The sequence below is a fragment of the Coturnix japonica genome, chromosome 2 (assembly GCF_054131305.1).
Source record: "Coturnix japonica strain WE chromosome 2, WE-NBRP24, whole genome shotgun sequence".
Classification (NCBI taxonomy): Eukaryota; Metazoa; Chordata; class Aves; order Galliformes; family Phasianidae; genus Coturnix; species Coturnix japonica.
The window spans coordinates 92,807,940-92,824,553 of record NC_140664.1 but is presented as its reverse complement, the minus strand read 5'-3'; the positions used below and the strand labels follow the sequence as shown (position 1 = coordinate 92,824,553).

Sequence of the window (16,614 nt, the reverse complement as noted above, 5' to 3'; positions counted from 1 at the left end):
GTACATTTGGCTCTACATTGTTGCAGGTAAAGCCTACACCTGAGAGGGAACAGATGAGGAAACAGCACAGAATTACAATCGCTACCACGGAGAAAGTACTTAAGCTAGAGACTGAGTGAAAGAGGTTTGACAGAAAGGAAAAATGAAATGTAGATCTCACATCAGGAAAGAAGAAATACACAGTAAACAACTTCTTGAGGATGCCAAAATGAAATAAGCAATTTTTAATATGGTTTGTTTGTACATTTTTCATCTTTTTATTACAATTTCAGCTATGATTTAGCTTCCAGGCCATTCCCTCCATAAAATCCAGACAAACTGCTTCATGCTGCTATTTATAATAAATGACTGGAAGGGGGAGGGGAAAAAAAAGGACTTCAGAAAGTGAACAAGTTAGTATAGTTAAAAAATATTTTTGTGAGGATGAGATTTGTTTCGCTTGTCACTACTCACCATTTCTTAAGACCCAAGGATTTAACACTTATTCACATGGAACTTTTTACCTTTCAGCAGTACATTTATTTTCACAATAGATATGACTGTTTGCAGGAGCAGGCATAGAACGGATACTATAAACCAAAATTCTTCAGAAACAGAAAATAAATTAATCTAAGTGCTCAAACGGAAATGGAAAGGTAACCCCAACTTTTGTAAATACGTGCTACGATACCAAAATGAATTTGCATTTGGGGATAAGACTTTTTTTTGCTTCCATTCCCCTGCACCTTATAACGCATATTTTTTTGGTGAAATATTTTCAGACCTTGTCATTTGCCTTTGGTTTGTGTACTGACTGAATTGGCACTGACCATGAATTGGTGATGAATCCCATCCAGCCTTCACCTGACTCCCATACGCTGCCCTGTTCTTGTCTGTCACCCAGGGCTGTTTGTTCTCAGCTGCCATCCACCTCCTGATGCTCCTCTAAAGCATTGGCATTTTTCTTATCTCTGTGACATTGTTCCTGTCCTGGGCTTTTGTTCCTCCAGCTCATTTCCCCCAGCACCTCTTCTACTTGTCAAAATCTTTCCTCCATCTTCCACCCAGTGACTCCTGATCTTCCTGTCCTGCCAGTCTCAGCTTCTCCTCCCACCCTTGTGCCTAGTCCGGCAAGGCTGTCCCATAGTTTTTGTCTTGATCAAATTCTGTAAGTCCAGCCCTTGTCCCACCCCTGCTTAAAGCAAAGCTTTGGACAAGGTCATGTGGAATGTATGGAAAACTTGGAGTTCATCTGGAGCCATAGAGGAAATAATGAAAAGTGGGCTTTCATAATGGCACTTGCGGAAAAGCTATTTTTTAAACCAGAGATGAACTAATATTCATACATTTGTAAATTATTTTCTGTAAATATTTTACCATTTTTTTTTCTAACTGTATGTTTGTCCACTGATTACACACAAGTGAATGTTTTTGAAAGAATTTGATGTACAAGCTGAGGTCATGTGTGAATATATGCATGCACTTATGTTAGTCCTCATATACTCTTTTAAAGAATGATTCTGTGATTTAGATGTAAATTTTTATGATTCATAAACTGGCTCTTTCATTTATCCATGTAGTTCCATTCTGCACCCTTAAGCTATCACAGATATTGTATATATGATGGCATGTAATTGCTTTCAGCCACCAGAACTGCTGATTGAAAATTAAAATGCTCCCATCCATTTCTTTCAAGAGATATGCACAACGAAGATTAATATATTCATTCTTATTACTTACGTGAGAAAAAAAGACCTCAGTAGTGTGATATAATAATTAAATTAATAGAAATCCTACCTGAAGCTAGTTGGGGTGTTAATGGATATTCCACTTTAGCCTTGAAAGTCTTAGTATTTGAACTTAATCTTCATTATTTGGTTAATGAACTAAAGGAAAAAAAAGATCAAGATCAACACAGCCTGTGTACAAAGGTGTACAGAAGTCCATTGAGGGAAGGTAAATCCATTAAGCAAGAGGGAAAGTACCTTGCAAGGCCACCATGTTGGTGAAACCCTTTCCTCCATTTTCCTGGGAAAGGAATAGCAGAGACAGACTGAGGAATCCCACAACATACTGCATTAGAAGAAGAGTTGAAGGGTGTTTTCTTGTTAGCACATCTCACTGCCATATGTTAATGCGTGTTGAGTTGAGCAGATATTAAGGCTGGTTACACAATACTTAAACCTGTCTCCTGTCTTCAAATCTGGCCATGGAATGGCAGGAAAATCTGGCTGAGCTCCATGCTCTTTCATGGCACTCCATCTTCACAGTCCTGAAGGGCAGAATTTGTTCCGTTTTCTTTCTCTGCTGAGCCACATGGGAGAAGCTGATTGGAGGCCTGTAAAATAAATGCATCAGGGAAATTCTCTTTGCAGCTATGACCTGCTGAAAATCTGGGGACTTCCTCAGTATCTAGATGTGGTGTTGTCACTTTGGGCTTATCAGATTGAGTTAAGAAAGGAAAGAAACTTGGTCTGTAGCCACATATTTAACCCTGGGTACAGTATGCCTTTGACCTCTAACGATAGTCAACAGAAGATGGGTTGATTTTGATTTTAATAGGCCTGGGGAAATTGAATGTTGCATCTTAAGCTGCTAATGAATTCATTTACACCTGAATTGAAATAAAGCAAAGATAACATGGCAGGTTCTCCCTGGCAGATGGCAAAACAAGAGCTGGGTTTGATGTGTTGTGTATGTAAAAATTGTATATGCAACCCATACTGTGGAATGAAATTCATTTCCAAATGTTGCATGCTCCAGGTATTTCACCACTTGAATACCTTACATTCTACAAGACAATGATGTCCTGTCTCCATGTGCCCATCAGGAATATTGGTGCACAAATAGGAATGATGGAAGAGCACCCAGTTACATCAGATTAGTTACTACAGTCTTATACAAGCTGAGTTCATACCAGAAATGCAATTCTCATAATTGAAATCAATTAACATGCATGATTAACATGCTTTCTTTGGTGCACTAGTTTTGCCTGCTGGCCACAGAGAAAGAAAATCAGGAAAGGAAACCCCCTCAGAGTTACAAAATCAGAACAGAGAACAATGCAAAAAAATAATGTTTCCAGATCTTTATAGTATGCTGCTAGCTCTGGCATTGGTACCCAGTCATGCAGAAGCAAAGGCAGGTAAGATAACTTGAGTAAAAGATAGAAGTGGTTTTAGTAGCTTTGTCTGTGTAAGGTGTAATGATACAAAGATGGTGACAGATATTCAAAAGGTTATTTATGAGGAAAAACTCACCATTATGGATGCCTTCACTAAGAAATGCTGAGGCAATCTCCACTAGGGAGCAGTCTCCAAGAGATACAGCCTTAGTGCTGGTCAGCCCTTAAATGAGTCAAGCTCCACCCCTTCAGTCTGCTGGGAAACACTGAGGCAACCTCCACCAAGGAGCAATCTCTAAGAGAAGCTGCCTTAGTGGTGGTCAGCCCTTAAATGATGTCTAGAGGAGATGGAGTCAATCTCCACCCCTTCCGGGAGCACAGCTAAATTACTCTCACCTGTGCTCCCACAGCTGACCAGACACTTGCCTCAGCTGATTAATCAGAGGTTCAGGCTGTGATTACCGATTTCCCATACAGTCTGGAATTGCAACAAGCCTTGCAAAGAGAGCACATTTGTATTTGCAAATGTTAAATATTTTAGAATTCAGCGCGTCTCTCTTCTCTATACATGCATGCATCACAGCTGTGAAAAAGTGATGTTAGTCATAAGTTCAAACCTCATGCCCAGTATTTCCCAACTGGCAAGTTTTTAATTACATTAACATTCACATTTACTTGCTTCCTTATTCCCCAAATGAAGATTAATTTTCTCTATGACAGAGTTCTGAATGTCACAGGATTTCTGCAGTCATCATTCACGGTTTACCAGGGAGTAAATAGTGAGAGCTATTCCAGCTGTTTTGAGGAAGTTTGAAGGTTGATGACAAACAATTGCATGATCTTTCAGGATCTATTGAGATTAAATATGCAATTCTCAGCCACTGTCTTTATATGGATAACCCTTTGCTTACATTTTGAAGTAACAATGTGATTTCCAGAATCTGAAAGGTTTGTTTTTGTTCCTGTGTAGTGTCTTCAGTGAGTAGAATGGCTCGTTTCATACTGGAAGATAGAGAAGGTAAATTTCTGTAAAGTGAAAAAAGAACAGCAGGATAAGTTCTGAGTAAGAGTTATGCTCTGTGGTATAATTTGGACAGAGGGGATTCATAATTTACATTAGCAATAAGATAAAGGACTTTAAATGCTGTAGCTACTTTATTAATGCAGCTATTAATTAATTTTTTATTATGCGTATGTTGAAAGATGGATTATATCACAAATATCCTTTCCTAAAGACTGTGCAGTAATTGGATGATGAACGAGGCAGTGGTTGCAACAGCAGGTAGGAATAAGAAAAATGTTGTTGTGCAGAAGGAAATAATGAATGCCTTGGATTGAGAAACAGCATCAGAGGCTGTGTATCGCTGCTGCGGTTTTCAAGCTTTCCATGCAACTGCAGCTGCTCTCCTGTTTCTCCTTGTTTGTTGTAGAAAATACATTGCAAGCCAACTCAGGGAGCTCATGAAGTCTTAATGGCAGCAGAGCAGCGAGGTAATAGAAACTTTGGTTAATACAATGTGCACTGATGCACAATGAGAGTATGAACTGATGTTTCAGCCACTGATGGTGGCATCCCAAATACCAAATCTTTTCATCACAAGAGCCAAAGGGGCTGTCTTCTCCTGAAGTCTGGGATGTGCTGCCAGTGATGAGTCCAAACTTAGTGTCTGTGGCTCTGGGGTCTCTTATCTGTTCCTATGGGACTATCTTGCCTTGTGAGGCAGTGACTCATGGCTGTGTGATTATTCTGTGTGACCCTTTGCCAAAATTAAACTCCCACTGGTGCTTTGTCCTCTGGTGTAGATGCAAGGCAGGGACACAAAGCAGGGAAGATAGAAAACACAGCACTGAGGACATGGAGAGATATGGCCCAGGTCTGTTTTGCAGGAGAAGGTCAGAAACTAGACATGTATTTGGGAAGGAGACAGCTTAATTTATTTCTTATAATAATTTAGCATCACACTTCCCTTCCTGTACTTGAAGGGAGCTTATGAACAGGAGGGAGACCAACTTCTTACATGGTCTGATTGTGACAGAACATGGGGCAATGACTTTAAACTAAAAGAGGGGAGATTTATGTCAGATGCTAGATGGATGTTCTTTCCTTGGAGAGTGGTGAGGTGCTGGCACAGCTGCCCAGAGAAGCTGTGGTGCCCCATCCCTGGAGGTGCTCAAGGCCCAGTTGGATGGGGCACTGGGCAGCTGAGCTGGTGGGAGGCAGCCCTGACCATGGCAAGGGGTTGAACTGGATAGGCTTTAAGATCCCTTCTAAAATAAGCTACTCTGTGATATTTTCCCCCAAAAAAACTATGATTTTATATTTTTATGATTCTATGTTGATTCTAAGTGTAGCCTGAATTTTAGCTCTTGTTCTTCCTGTGGTGAAACTTTAACAGGCAAGATCACAAGATGGCTGAGTTTCAGATAACCAGCCAGTCAACTCTCATTTATTTATAGCAGTCAGGTTCAGCGCATACCTGCTACTGTTGCATCTCTGCTATTTCACTAAAACCACTTCTGCCCTTTCAGAGCCCTCTACAAAGTGCAGAAGCTCTCGCCGCTCGAAGGAGATTTGTGCTGCTCCTGCAGCGTCCCCCACTCCGCGTTATCAGTTTGAGAGCTTTCAGGAAGATGTGATTCTCTTTGGAGCACTGTCCTTCAGCTGCCCCTCAGCAAGCAGCCTGGCTGCTGCTCTGCACCCATCAGCAGTTGCGCCAGTCTGTGCTTTGCTGCCTTCTGACCTGCAGTGAGGCAGGCACAGGGACCTGAAACCACAGAACAGGAAATACCGCATCTAATTCAGCAGCAACACAATATTCAGTCAGCTTAAACTGACATAGGAATGGCACCCTCCATGTCAACACGAGGCTGCTGTGACTCCAAAGGCACTTGGCTTAAGCAGGCCATTTAAGCTGTGACCTTGTTTGCAGAGTGTCACATCCTAACAGTATAAACTTCATTTTTTCACTTGCCCATTCCTGGTAGTGTGCTGGTTTATGACTATTTCCCCAATTATCTTCCACCAAGTACATTCTGTTTCATACCTAACCAAAATATCAGTACTCTTTTTGCTGTCACAGCGCTGCTGTCCCTGTTGCTGCTGAGCACATTGATACTAATGGGGCTCACCACAGACCTGTCTGAAATGCAGCAATTCCCATGCACAGAGAGGCTGCTAGGAGTGCCTTGATCAGAGCTGGTGATCAAAGCCTGCTGCTGTACCAAGATTGCTCTGTGCTGGAGGCAATCTCAGCTGCTGGCAGAAGATCACTTTGTGCTGCTTGCAGGGGTGGGAAGAAAGGGATTTCTAGGGAAGATGTGTATTTTGAATGGCTGGACAGAACCAAGAGAGACTGTAGAAGGTCTGTAAAAATAACATATTTATCAAGAAATTCAGAAGTAATAGGTGATTTACAAGAACAATGAAGCAGTTTTAGGAGCCTCTGTTTTCAGTTCAACTGTATCTGTAATAAATCTGTTGAGGTGCTGTCTCGCTCCAATTTGTAGGAGGGAGGCAAGGTTCTTTGATATGTGTATACCCGGCGTGAGATTAAGAAGCAACGGTTCAAATGTTGGTCCAACCAGTTTATTAAAGTCCTGGGCGTTTTTAGGGAGACGGGGAAGGGAAGGTAGGCGATAGGGAAAGTAGGAAATATAAGCAAGGAGTCTTTGCAGATAGCAAAAGAGATATAGTCACCACCGTGGGTCCAGCGAGGTACACAATAGGTCCGTTGATCTCAGGAACTCGTCTGATCACCGCGGGGGATGGGAGACAGCCAGGGAGCTCCGCAGCAAGCCGGTCCCGGGGTTCTTCCGACAAAGTTTTCCCCTCAGGGAATTCTCCGTCAAAGGTGTCTTCGGGAGTTTGTCTCCCAAAGTCCCCAGTTTAGCGAGGGCCTTTTATCCCCCATTTCGGTGAGGTTGTTTTTCTCCTTCTTTGAAGTTTGACTCAGCATTTTTGGGAACGTATCTCGGGCAAACACTGAACTTCCAAACAAGCAGGTAAACACACTTTGTAGTAGGGATTTAAACCAGCTTTTGTGACATTCCTGGCCCACAGATAAGCCAGCAAGGAGGGGGGGGGGGGCTCTGTTGCCAGACACAAGCATTATCGCCTTCTGCAGTGGTCAGCTCCTTCGAGCAGCACCCCTGAAGAAGACTGCTTGTCTTGCTTCTGCTTATCTTTGCAATCATAAGCAGAGTTGCTGTGGCACAACAACACCCACCATTCACCCTCCTAGATAGTTAGCAGTCGCCAGTCAGAGTCTTATCATCAGGAAGGCCTCATGAAGCAAACTTTGAGACAACAAAAGAAAACCAGTTCTGTCTTTCACACCACCCCGTGGCTCAAAGGTTGCTTAAAATTGATGTGCAAATGACCATTCACGGTGGTGAGGAAAGAAAAAAAAAGTAAGCATAAGGGAAAAGAGGGATAGGTGATATGGGGGAATTAAATGTTAACAATCATCATCATTCAATCAAAACCTTGATTGATAACCATAATTATTTTCCATCAATATATATTCACTCATAACAAACCACTATATTAGATCTCTCTACAATACAAACTACTCAGAAAAGTTATTTAGAGCTACAGTTACTTATTTCTATTGTTTGTTACAAAAATCATCTAAGGGTAGTAATTCTTGATGCAGTACAGAGTGAGATGCACCCGTATCTACCAGAAAACAAACATCTTTACACTGCTATGTGCATGTTGCATTCAGTCCACTGGGGCAAAACTCATCCTGGGATCTTCAGATCATGCTCTAGTACAGCTGCCACCGTTCCTCCCAATTCCACCACCACAATTCCCCCTCCACACAATTTCCAAGCTCCATCAACAAATTTGTCCAAGTCCCTTACTTCTGTTCCCAAACTTTCTCACTTTCCAAACTCTCATCATTACATCCACTATTTGTACCCTCAGTTACACTTCCACATACCATCATTAACAGTTACACTTTCTTATACCATCAAAGCAGTTTGTCCCATTCCCTTCAGAACCCACAGATCAAACAACACAGCTCTTCAGTTTCCACAACACCCTTAGTACCACATAACTTTCCTTTAGCAATCCATACTTATATATATACCATAAACATTTAAAAATCGCAAAGACAGTGACAATAACTAATAGTATCAAATAAACAAGTAAAACAAATAAATAGGGGTATTTGTGTCAGGAGAACTTTCCACTTGATTATTTCCAAAGCAGTTCAATTGCTGAGAGATATAAATACTAGTTTGGCAAGTTAGAGTACTGTTATAGTCTACCGAACTTTTCACAGGACAGTGTGTGGGATACCCCACAGTATAAACCATAAGAGGGATAATCCCAGAAACATACACATCTCTTATCAAAACTTAGACATTTTCCAACAACCATGTTTTGTATGGAACTCCTGGTCTGATGTGACACTGAAAAACATCAGTGCAAAGGGTTTTAAAATAGATTTCATTTTTGACCACATCTAACAGATATTAGATAGGTCCCTTGGCTCATTTCCCAATTTGTTAGGAACTTGGAAACACTATGGAGGAGTTACATGCAAATCATAATCAGTTTGACAAAAAAGGGGTAAAAGAAGAGATCAGAAGGAATGGTTATCACTGTGCAGAAAGTACCAGAAAGTCAGAATGACCTGGAAAAACTCTGAACCAAATTGTGAAGTTTTAACAGATCCAAGGACTGATAGCAATCACAATCCACAACAACAAACAAAAGCATAATACTATTGCAACCAAAATATGTAATAAGAGAGGTAAATTCAGAATTCTAGCACAATCACATCTTCAACTTTTCTGTCACAAAACACAAATGGTTAAAGTCAGCTATGAGCCATTCTGTTCAGTGAAGGTCCCACGGGGATCTTCTGTAAAATAAAACAAGACAACAACTTGCCCTTTTGGGGCTTTGTTAATACAATTAAAAAAAATTAGAGAACAATCCATCGAGGAGTATATTTTACATTCCTTTTTCGGGGTGTCCTTAGCCTTCTAAGGATATTTGTTAAGGGATTTCATTAAGGTTAGGGAAACACCTCGTTAGCTGAGTCAGTGGACACAGGCTGGCCAGAGAGATAAGTGTTTCCCTAGCTTATCAGCAACTGGATCGTGACTCACAGGGGCAATTGGCAGGAGTGGGGAGGCCTTGGGACAGAAGGTGTTAAATCGAGGATCTCCTTTTGTTGTGAGCTTTCTAATAAACATCCACCCTTCACTGCCTTCCCCCCCCCCCACTTCCCACTCATCTGGGGGAGGGGGTGAAAGCATCAGCTTTCCTTGAGCTTTTGTTCTGGCCACAAGTTAACTAATTTCTCTAACCTGACTGTGGGTAATCCATTCATCAGGTCTCGTGGAACACCCTTTTGCCAGCCCAGTGTCCAGAGACGATTACGTTTATGATCAATATTTCGCCTACCCGTTCTTACTGGCAGTGAGACCCTTCCAGTTCCACTGAGCTTTGGACTAGGTGGCCTAGGAGCAAGGGTAGTTGCTGCGAACCTTACTTCCTCTGGTTCAGATATACTGGAAGAAGCCACAGGCCCATATTTCCTTTCATAATTAATCAACTCTTGGGCAACCTCCCCCCATGTCCATACTTTATATCCCGACTGCAAATGGCCTGAGGTGCCAGTTCCTTCTAATGCTGCAAGGGTTCTTTGTCCCTGAGGCATAGCTTGTATTTTTCCTTGTAGCTGTATACCTATAGGTTTCAGTGATTCTGGAAGCCCCCTGATTAAAGGAGTCATTCGTTCAGGATCAACAGGCATCATCATAGGTGATTCATGATGTGTCTGCAGCTTTCTATCATACATCATTTGCAGACAAGCAGCTTTTTGAACACTTTCCACTAATTGATCAGCTGTCCCATTAATAGCAAGAGGGTCTCCCCTTTCTAAAGGGTTAAGACCACCTGCCCAATAGGCAGCCCTTTGTGTTAGGGACCAGGGAGCACGGTTATTACCAGTAGTTAAAAATACTCCAGGCCCCCAATAACCTTCAGCTTCCTTTTCAGTTAACAGTATTTGGTCTCCACCAGTTAAGCTGACTCTCCATACATATTCTGTTTCCGATTCCTTTGGAGAGCGGCTAAAATCCTTTTTCAGTTTTGCTAATTCAGTGGCAGAAAAGGGAATTTCTTTAACATTCATTTGAGGGTCCAGATCCTCACTGTTATCAAACGTATATTCAGTTTTTATCAAAGGACGCAATTGGGTTGGCGAGTCCTCTAATTTGCCAAGCCCTTCCTTTATTCCTTGTAGTTCCTTCTGAGGAAAAGTTTTTTCTTGAGGCAAATTATGGACAACAGTATTGCTAGTATTCTTATATGTTAATAGTTCCTTAAAAGCCATTTGCAACAAAACTGTATTATGTTGCTCTCTTTGTAATTGTTCCTCAAGGTTCACTATTTGATTCTGCAGAGTTTTTACCAATTCTTGCATTACTTTAACTGATTCTTGTAATGCTTGTATGGTTTGGGTTTCTGCCGAATGCTTTTCATCTCGGAACTCCACGGCAGCTTTTAAAGCAGCACCGAGTACCGCACAAATAAACGATTTTCCTTTGCCGGCTCGAGTATGAGCCTCATATTGTAAAACACGAATGCGGTCGGAAACACTCTGCAAGTTATGCCAGTTTTGTCGTGCCCAATCCACCCCTGATAAAGAGGGCCGAGCACCATGCTTTTCTAAAAGGTCAAATAGCACATTTTCACTATTCACAGTGGCAATACTTCCACTCATTTCTCAATACCCTAAAAGATCTACACTAAGGGAAGAGAAGGCACACTTAACTCCTTACCCCTCCCAAGGGAGACACGCACCTATCAAACAAATGCAAATGCTACAATCATTCCTCCTTTTCACAACAGACCAAGAAGCCCAATCAACACTTACAAAGAAAGTGTAAACACCTAAATCGCTCCTGGCTACCCTGTCAGGCCAGGAAAACTTCAAGCTTAAAGCCACACAAGTTACAAAACACTTCTAGGTTTCTCAGAGAGGAATAAACTTCTTGGAGAGGCACAAACGTCAAAAAATTACTTCCTCACTTCCCCAAGAGGCGCACACACAAAACTTTCAAATTCCAAAATACGTTACAAGTTACTTAAACCATAAAAATGCGAAATAGTCTTCCCGAGGAGGCACACACGTATAAAACAAGAGCAAATAGTCAAAATTAATTCATACGTCCCCGAGAGGTAAACGCATAAGCAGTAAAATTTCAGAATATGGAGCGGTCTTCCTGGAGAGGTGCTCACATCTAAGTTACCAAAATTGTCGCTCCTTGCAACTCCAGGAGGTACATACAGAAAAATTTTGGAGTTTTTGGAAGGACAACACTCTCACGGCGGGCATCCTGCCGACTACGCCAATAAAAATGTCTCGCTCCAATTTGTAGGAGGGAGGCAAGGTTCTTTGATATGTGTATACCCGGCGTGAGATTAAGAAGCAACGGTTCAAATGTTGGTCCAACCAGTTTATTAAAGTCCTGGGCGTTTTTAGGGAGACGGGGAAGGGAAGGTAGGCGATAGGGAAAGTAGGAAATATAAGCAAGGAGTCTTTGCAGATAGCAAAAGAGATATAGTCACCACCGTGGGTCCAGCGAGGTACACAATAGGTCCGTTGATCTCAGGAACTCGTCTGATCACCGCGGGGGATGGGAGACAGCCAGGGAGCTCCGCAGCAAGCCGGTCCCGGGGTTCTTCCGACAAAGTTTTCCCCTCAGGGAATTCTCCGTCAAAGGTGTCTTCGGGAGTTTGTCTCCCAAAGTCCCCAGTTTAGCGAGGGCCTTTTATCCCCCATTTCGGTGAGGTTGTTTTTCTCCTTCTTTGAAGTTTGACTCAGCATTTTTGGGAACGTATCTCGGGCAAACACTGAACTTCCAAACAAGCAGGTAAACACACTTTGTAGTAGGGATTTAAACCAGCTTTTGTGACATTCCTGGCCCACAGATAAGCCAGCAAGGAGGGGGGGGGGGGCTCTGTTGCCAGACACAAGCATTATCGCCTTCTGCAGTGGTCAGCTCCTTCGAGCAGCACCCCTGAAGAAGACTGCTTGTCTTGCTTCTGCTTATCTTTGCAATCATAAGCAGAGTTGCTGTGGCACAACAACACCCACCATTCACCCTCCTAGATAGTTAGCAGTCGCCAGTCAGAGTCTTATCATCAGGAAGGCCTCATGAAGCAAACTTTGAGACAACAAAAGAAAACCAGTTCTGTCTTTCACAGGTGCTGACTGACAGGCTGACCTGCAGTATGACTTACTGGCATGGCATGAATGTTTGATCTGGACCTACCTCACCTGTTCTTCAAAATGATCACACACATGCTGACTTGCTGGAAGCATGTGGCAGGCAGTGCATAGTGGTGGGACACAGCATCCTTATATCTCAGGATACTCCTTCAGCCTGAACCACCAACCTGGCACCATTTGTCCTTGTGTAGCAGCAACCAGAACAGTCTGTTTGAGACAGATCTGTCCTGGATCTATTACAGTTTCTCACAAATGTGCTCATCTCATCCCCCAAGCCTGCTTAGAGGAAATAAATTTACCTAAAGTGTATAATAAGGATTTCCAAAATGAAGATAGATTCTAAAATGCTCAGTGTCACAAATTGGGAAAGATGGATGGAGTCTCTTTTTCAGGACATTTGAGATTCAAATGGATGCCTGTTGAGGCCTGCAGAAGTAGCAAAGTAAGCTGAAACCCGCGGAAATAGATTAGAAGCTATTTAGGTACTCCTTGATGTATGATCAGTTTCTTTAAACTCCCAGTACTTCCAAAAAATCTTGCCCACTCCTAATATCTACAAATGCTTCTATAAAAGAAAATATAGCTCTGAGGCAAAGGAGGGTATTTTTTTTCTGTAAACAGATTCCTTCTGTTATGGATTCCTTCTGTTAAAGCTCAGCGAGTTTTAAAATCAGACCCATTGCTGGTAAATAGTTGAGCTCCAGCCCTCAGAATAGTGAAATATTTCTGATATCTTCCCAACCAACTCTGTTTACAAGTGCAATCATATTATTTATTGTTTTACTGTCTACTTTTTAAACAAAAAGAATAGAACAGTTTTTCCTTTGCAGAAGGCCCACTGCAGTGTTGCAAGTGATAATTACACAAAGGGGACCTTGATAACAAATGCAAGTATAAAGCCACTTAAAGTGATTTTTGTTCCACTTGGCTGTATCGGCTTGTTTGATTTTCTTTATTGGTTTACAACATGAAGTTTCATTTCTCTCTCCTTCTTCGGTAAGTGCAGCATCAAAGGTTCTCCTCCCTTTCCATTACCTTATTAGCATCCTACAAGCTCTGCCCCTAAAGTAATGTCTGGTAACAGATAGTAGCAGTGAGCAGTTACTAATCATTCTAATTGTGATCTCGAAAACTGACTGCTGAGCCAAGCCACGCGGCCTGAAGCTACAGACAGGCAGATTTTTTTACCTCCAACATTTGGAGAGCATTGAGGAGCACAAGTGCTGCAATGGTGCTGCAGGGAGCAGTAGTAGTGAGCCGGTTCTGGTGAAGCCCTTTCTTCTCAGACACCAGTCAAAGCCAGACTATTGAAATTGCTATATGTTGAATCTTACTTTTAGTTACGTGTTCATAGCAAGGTCAGAGGTTTGTTTCTCTTCTTTTAGTGTGTATTTCTAAGTTCAGTACACATGTGTTGCTGTAAAGTCTAACTTCTTTCAAAAGGGGATTGGTGCTTCTTCCCACCGTCAGGGTTATATCTGCATTTTGTGGTGCTGAGGCTTTGTGCCACCGAAGTGCATAATCTGACTGCTAAGGATTGCAGCCTGCTGGAAAAGGCAGCCTGCAGTGTAGGTGGAAAGGGACATGGGGAGGAGAGTTTGGAAACAGACACAGTGAGAAGTTTCATTCCAAGATCTCACTTACCTCAGAAAGCGATGCCATACTCCACAGCTCAAGAAGAATCTATGCAGAACAGAGGAGACACAAAATCCATTGTCAGTAAAGAGTTACCCTTAGAGCTGTATTTTAAATTGATTTCTGAGATAATTGCAAAACGAGGAGTGTCTATTTTTAATATTCTTCCTCCCACCAAAGAAATCCCTTAAGAATGGGAAGTAGCACCTGTTTATAGGCAAAATTAGTGTTGATTGCAGTGATGCTGCATGCCAAACTGCTACACGATGCCTACTCAGGTCTCACGAATTGACAGCTACTTGTAGCTCAGAGACCTCTGAAGATCTCTGATGTGCCACCCAGCATTACAGCAGGAGTACCTAAGGGCCCTTACATTTCTTGCTGCAAGGGAGATAAAGCAGTCAATTATTCTCTACTATCTAGGACTTATGTCAGACAAAATTATGGGATTTTTATTTTGAAGACTTTTTTCTGGGTCAATCAAACTCTGTTATGCTGTATTGGAAGCCAGCATGTGTAAGTGCAAACAAGATTTGGGTAAAGCAGTGCAAATGGGCATGTACAAGCAAAACTGAAAGGTCAGTGGGGCACACAGAAGCAAGATGAAATACATTCAGCTGTCATTTCTAGGAATCCACTGGTTTTCCAGAACTCAGAAAAGAGAATGTCCTGCCATCCACCTCTGTGTGTCACATCATATTGAGGACTAAAATCCAGCACTGGATCCTTCTGATTTCTACATGACACACGTTGCTTTGTCAGACTTTAACAAGACAACTTCCATGACTTACTTCACTGTGCTTCTAATGCTATCACAGACTCACATGTCCTCCATGTAGGCTGTGTAGGTTTGCTGGTGCTACTAGTGAGCTCTGGCCAGCAAACCTATGTCTGGGGAAAGCAACACGGGATAGGACAGGCCATCTGGCCAAGCAGCAGCACTGTGCTGCTCTGGGAAGGACCCTACAGCCCTGCAGCAATGTATGCTCATCCTCAAGTTACACTGCTCATTTATTCTGTGTTCAGCTATGAAGTTATCCACCATTATCCACAACTAGCTGAGAATTACCAGATAACCTCTGACTGCAGCTTGCATAGCAACAGAGTGGGAGGCAGGATGCTGCTGCAGGAAGGGAGAGGCTCTTGGAGCATCCAAGTGCAGGTGGTGAATCTGACAACACATTCATCATGCCCCTTGACCTCAGCACATTACGATTCCCCCAGGCCAGGCTGCACAGGTCTTGGTTGCCCTGGTCACATTCTGCTGGTGAGTAGGGTCTGTGGGGTTTCAGATCAATCTGCTTCTCGCCAGCGGGGAGGCCACAAATGTTCTCAGCATGAAGCTGCTTCTCTGGTAGCTCTGTTTTCTGTCTCTTAGTCAGCAGCACTGAAAATGCTGCAGCTTTTCTCACAGAGGCTTGAAAGGAAGGCTGGCAATCTGAGATTCATGGCTGCAAGCTGCTGTAGCACAAACTCCTCTTTGCTACCTTCTGTAGAAGAGAGCTGATGGGATCTGGGTTTTGGCCTGATTGCTGCACCGGGGACAGGCAGATATTGGCAACATCTCCTTTTCTTCTGCAATACATTCGTCAGCATCAAAGAGCCTACTGTGACCTCTGCATGAAGCAGGTCAGATCTCTTCCTCCAAGCTGCAAGCCCTGGAGACACTCATTTGATGGTTCTGGGTAAATCTCAAAATGCTGAAAGCATTAGAGGGAAAATGCAGCCCGTAGTTCTTGTCATGTAAGTCAATCTGTAGCTGAATTACTTTCTCCTCTATTGAACAACACAATTTCTTACAGCATGATATCTTCACCTGGTGTGTGGGCAGAGGGCAGCTTAGATGAACTGTTCTCTTGTTCCTGGAAGCAGGTGGGCAGTGGCTGCTCATCTCCAGCTGCTATGGTGCAGAGGAAGAGTCCTTCCACCACCTGCCAAGCATTTGCGAGTACAACTCCCTTGAAGGAAAGACCAGTGGCCTCTCACTGCAAGAAAGGCATTGAGGCCTTGGAGCATATTCAGAGAAGGGCAACAAAGCTGTGAGGGATCAGGAGCACAAATCTTACAGAAAGTGTCTGGGAGAACTGTGGTTGTTCAGTCTTGAGTAGAGGACACTCGGACCTTATAGCCCCCTGAAATGAGGTAGGGGTCATCCTCTTCTTTCAGGTTAGAGATAGTATGAGAGGTAATGGCTTTCAGTTGTGCCAGAAGAAGTTCAGGTCAGGTATTAAGAAGCATTTTTTCTCGGAAAATGTGGTGATGCAGAGGCACGGGCTGCTCAGGGAGGTTGTAAAGACACTGTTCCTAAAGGTGTTTAAGGAAAGTGTTGATGTGGCACTGAGGGACACGGTTAGTGGACGTGCTGGGCATGGGTTGGTGGTTGGACTAGATGATCTTAGTAGTCTTTTCCAGCCGTAATATTTCTATGACTCTATAATATATGTAATGGTCCTGCAAGCCCAGATCTCCTCTGGAACAACTGGCCCCTTCCCAGCTGCTGGATGTCACCAGGCTTCTGTGCACAGCCTGGCTGAGAGGAGCCCCTGGTGGCATGAAGTAATGCTCAGTGCACGAGCAGTTCCTCATGCCAAACAGGGTGGAAGTAAGCACTTTCAG

At 42.9% G+C, this 16,614-nt stretch overlaps 1 protein-coding gene and 1 long non-coding RNA gene across 2 annotated transcripts in view; both read right to left on the bottom strand.

Moving 5' to 3' along the window:
* Window positions 1-2,069: 2,069 nt before the first annotated feature.
* The window catches only part of LOC116652890 (uncharacterized), a 41,295-nt gene continuing 26,750 nt past the window's right edge, over window positions 2,070-16,614 (bottom strand). The window contains exons 2-4 of the long non-coding RNA XR_004306083.2: window positions 14,008-14,046; window positions 4,015-4,129; window positions 2,070-2,317 (exon numbers count right to left, since the gene is read on the bottom strand). This is a non-coding gene — a long non-coding RNA (uncharacterized LOC116652890). The remainder of the gene's footprint in view (window positions 2,318-4,014; window positions 4,130-14,007; window positions 14,047-16,614) is intronic.
* LOC146762052 (uncharacterized) lies at window positions 6,674-12,331 on the bottom strand. Its single transcript, XM_085538076.1, has one exon. The coding sequence runs from the start codon at window positions 10,849-10,851 to the stop codon at window positions 9,379-9,381; it is 1,473 nt and encodes a 490-aa protein (XP_085394202.1). The 5' UTR covers window positions 10,852-12,331; the 3' UTR covers window positions 6,674-9,378.